Genomic DNA, 3095 nt, shown 5'->3' with positions numbered 1-3095 from the left:
TTACATCTGAACGCTGGGCCGCAGCGCCCCCTGGCGGGCACGAGGCAGCGCCGCCCGGGATGCCAGCACACCCCTGTTTCCTCAGGCCCCGACCGGCTTCGCCCCTCGCCGAGGACCAGATGTGCTCCTGAACCTGGCCAGGCCCCGCCGCGACATGTTCAAACCCGTCAGCCCCCCTGTCACCGGCTACGCTGAGCACTGTTGCCTGCACCCACCCCACGGACCAGCCCCAGGTGCCGCAGGTCCACAAGGTCGGTCGTAGTCCGCTTGTCCTGGCCAGCTCCTGGGCCTGAGCTGTGCCTGCTGCAGGCACGAGGGGCACCTGACTTCAGATTCAGCCCTTGGATTTAGGGGTGCTCTGGGGATTTCGTCTCCCCTGTGTGCCACCCACCCTAATACATCTTCCCATCTTTCTCTTCTCCTCTGCCAGGACTTGATTTCCCTTTATGCCATCAGTCAAACCTCATGAGCAGTCACTGTGGTTATGGGTTTGTGCCAGGATCTGAGCACCCAGGCAGTAGTGATGGTAAGTCTCTAGTCTTGGGAGGGCATAGGGCAGGTAGGGGTTCTACAAGGGTTTTAGGCATCTCCTGGTCATTGTATTGATTGTGTCAGGACTGCAGGTGTGTGCGCTGAGGGGGTCAGGCAGTGCTGGGGACAGTGATGCCTGTAACGAGGGAGGAGACTGCTGGGGCTTCAGGCATCTTTTGTGGAACAGTGATGCTTGTGTGAACGGGAGGATTTGTGTTGGTTGTGGCCAGGGGGATCAGGTACTTCTATTGGGATGATATCAGCTGTAGCAGGAAGTACATGTGTGTCAAGGGGTTCAGGTACCTCCTAGGAACATTGATGTCTGTGGTAAGGAGAGGGGGACACTGTTGAGCTTTGGCACAGTCTAAAGTCATCAACAAGTATAAACTGGGAGATGAGTAGCTGTAAAGCATCCCTGCGGAAAGGGATCTGGGAGTGCTGGGTGGCAGTAGGCTCAAGAGTAGCCAGCAGTGTGCCCTGGCAGCCAAGAGGGCAAAGAGCATCCTGGAGCACATCAAACATAGTATAACCAGCTGGTCAAAAGAGGTGATTATCCTGCCATATTCAGTGTCAGTGTGGTCTCACCTTGAGTGCTAAGAAGGATGTTAAGGTCCCCAGATGTGTCCAGAGGAGGGCAGCAAAGCTGGTGGAAGGGGCTGGAAGGCATCTCCTGTGAGGAGCAGCTGACGACGTTGGGTATGTTTAGTCTGGAGAAAAGGAGGCTAAGGGCCTGGCTCATGGCTCTCTACAGTTTCTTGAGAAGGGGAAGTAGAGAGGGAGGTATTGATCTCCTCTCCCTGATAGCCACTAGTAGGACATATGGGAATGGTTCAAAGCTGTGCCAGAGGAGGTTTAGGCTGGATGTTAGAAAGCATTTTGTTACTGAGGTGGTGGGCAAACACTGGAGCAGGCTTCCTAGAGGGCTGGTCAATGCCCCAAGCCTGTCAGTGTTTAAAAGGCATTTGGACAATGCTCTTAACAACGTGCTCTAACATTTGGTTGGCCCTGAAGTGGTCAGGCAGATGGACTAGATGATAATTCTTGGCCCCTTCCAACTGAAATATTCTATTTTCTATTCTATTCTAAATCAGAAGCTAAGCAGCACACTCAGGGTACACCAGACTTGTGTTCTTGGGGGTTGTTACTTCAGCCTCCTAGGACCCATGCTGAGAGGAGTGCCCCCCACTCTCTGCTGCCATCCCAGGCTCACGGTTCTCAACACCCCGTGGTGCAGGCAAACTGGGCAAGAAGCGAGCACTGTCCATCTCACCCTTGTCAGACTCTAGCATTGACCTGCAGACGGTAATCCGCACCTCACCCAACTCCCTCGTTGCGTTCATCAACTCCCGCTGCACCTCTGCCAGTGGCTCCTATGGCCACCTCTCCATCAGCACCATCAGGTGGGCACCAGACTTCAGCCCCACTGGCATGCATGCAGACTGTCAGTCTGGGGGCCTGAATGCCGATTCCCTACTTGGGGAGTGCCTGGGGTGAGGGGTAGGGAAGCCAGGAGCAGAGTGGGATGGTGGGTTAGGGAAGAAGTGGCTGGGAGTTCAGACACCTGGGATCCCTGGCTCAGAAGATTTAAATTTCTGTCCTATGTTATTATTATTGTCGTCTGCTTATTCTTCTTGCTCTTTGCAGCCCATCACTGGGGTATCAGAGTCCACCGGGTCAGCAGAAGAGCCAAAGCCACCTGTACAGCCACACCCTCCCCCCACCACCATGTAGCTCCCATGATCACCTGTCTGCCCTCCCAGGGTTCCTGCATCATGCCCCAGCTCATGGGACCCTCAAACACTGTCAGGTAAGGGGGCTTTGCATCCATATAAGCAGTACATCCCATATAAGCACTCAGTGGGCATCTCAGTGTGCTGACTGCTTTCTGCTTTACCCCTCTCCTGGTAGCAGCTAAAGTTGGAGTGGAGCCTGAGCAGCCCTCTGACTGTCAAATACCCAGAGGAGACACCCGAAGGTGACGTCTCCAGTCCAGCATCCACAGGCACTCAGGTACTCCGCAGGTTTCGAAACCCCAGAACTTCCCCAGAGGTCTACACTCCTCCCTGGTAGCAGTCCCAGTAACAGGCAACACAGAGGGTTGCACTGGGGAGTGCTCATCTGGCTGTGCTTCCCCCAGGACCCCTTGTTGGGAATGCTCGATGTTCGGGAAGATCTGGAGAAAGATGATGGGAAACCTGAATCTGAGACTGTGTATGAAACCAGTTGCTACTGGGATGGCTGTGCCAAGGAGTTTGATACGCAGGATCAGCTGGTGCATGTGAGTTAGGTCCTGCCTGGGTATGCCCAGTCCCAAAGCCTGCCCTCGGGCTGCTGGCTGACGTTCCCGTGTGTCAACCCACAAATCCTACTGTAAGACTGTCTTACACTGGGCCAGTGCCCTCCGCTTCACCTTGAGAACTCACCATACAGGTGCACTGTTAGAAGTTGCCCCTAGGAAGGGAGGGACATGCATGCTTCACTTCTTGTGGGCAAATGACCCCCCTATACCATGCCTTAGGGGGAACACCCAGCCTGGCCTTCCTCACCCCTGGGGCAGCTCTCCT

The 3095-nt window shown here is 54.9% G+C and overlaps 1 protein-coding gene across 1 annotated transcript in view; it reads left to right on the top strand.

Moving 5' to 3' along the window:
* The first annotated feature begins 154 nt into the window (after nucleotides 1-154).
* The window catches only part of GLI1 (GLI family zinc finger 1), a 7818-nt gene continuing 4877 nt past the window's right edge, over nucleotides 155-3095 (top strand). Inside the window, exons 1-6 of the mRNA XM_010007460.1 lie at nucleotides 155-251; nucleotides 431-526; nucleotides 1736-1931; nucleotides 2176-2338; nucleotides 2440-2541; nucleotides 2669-2809. Coding sequence (XP_010005762.1) covers nucleotides 155-251; nucleotides 431-526; nucleotides 1736-1931; nucleotides 2176-2338; nucleotides 2440-2541; nucleotides 2669-2809 — 795 coding nt within the window. The remainder of the gene's footprint in view (nucleotides 252-430; nucleotides 527-1735; nucleotides 1932-2175; nucleotides 2339-2439; nucleotides 2542-2668; nucleotides 2810-3095) is intronic.

The sequence above is a fragment of the Chaetura pelagica genome, unplaced genomic scaffold (genome assembly GCF_000747805.2).
Source record: "Chaetura pelagica isolate M959 unplaced genomic scaffold, ChaPel_1.0 scaffold610, whole genome shotgun sequence".
NCBI lineage: Eukaryota > Metazoa > Chordata > Aves > Apodiformes > Apodidae > Chaetura > Chaetura pelagica.
The sequence above is the reverse complement of the archived record's forward strand: the minus strand, read 5'-3'. Positions and strand labels throughout refer to the sequence as shown.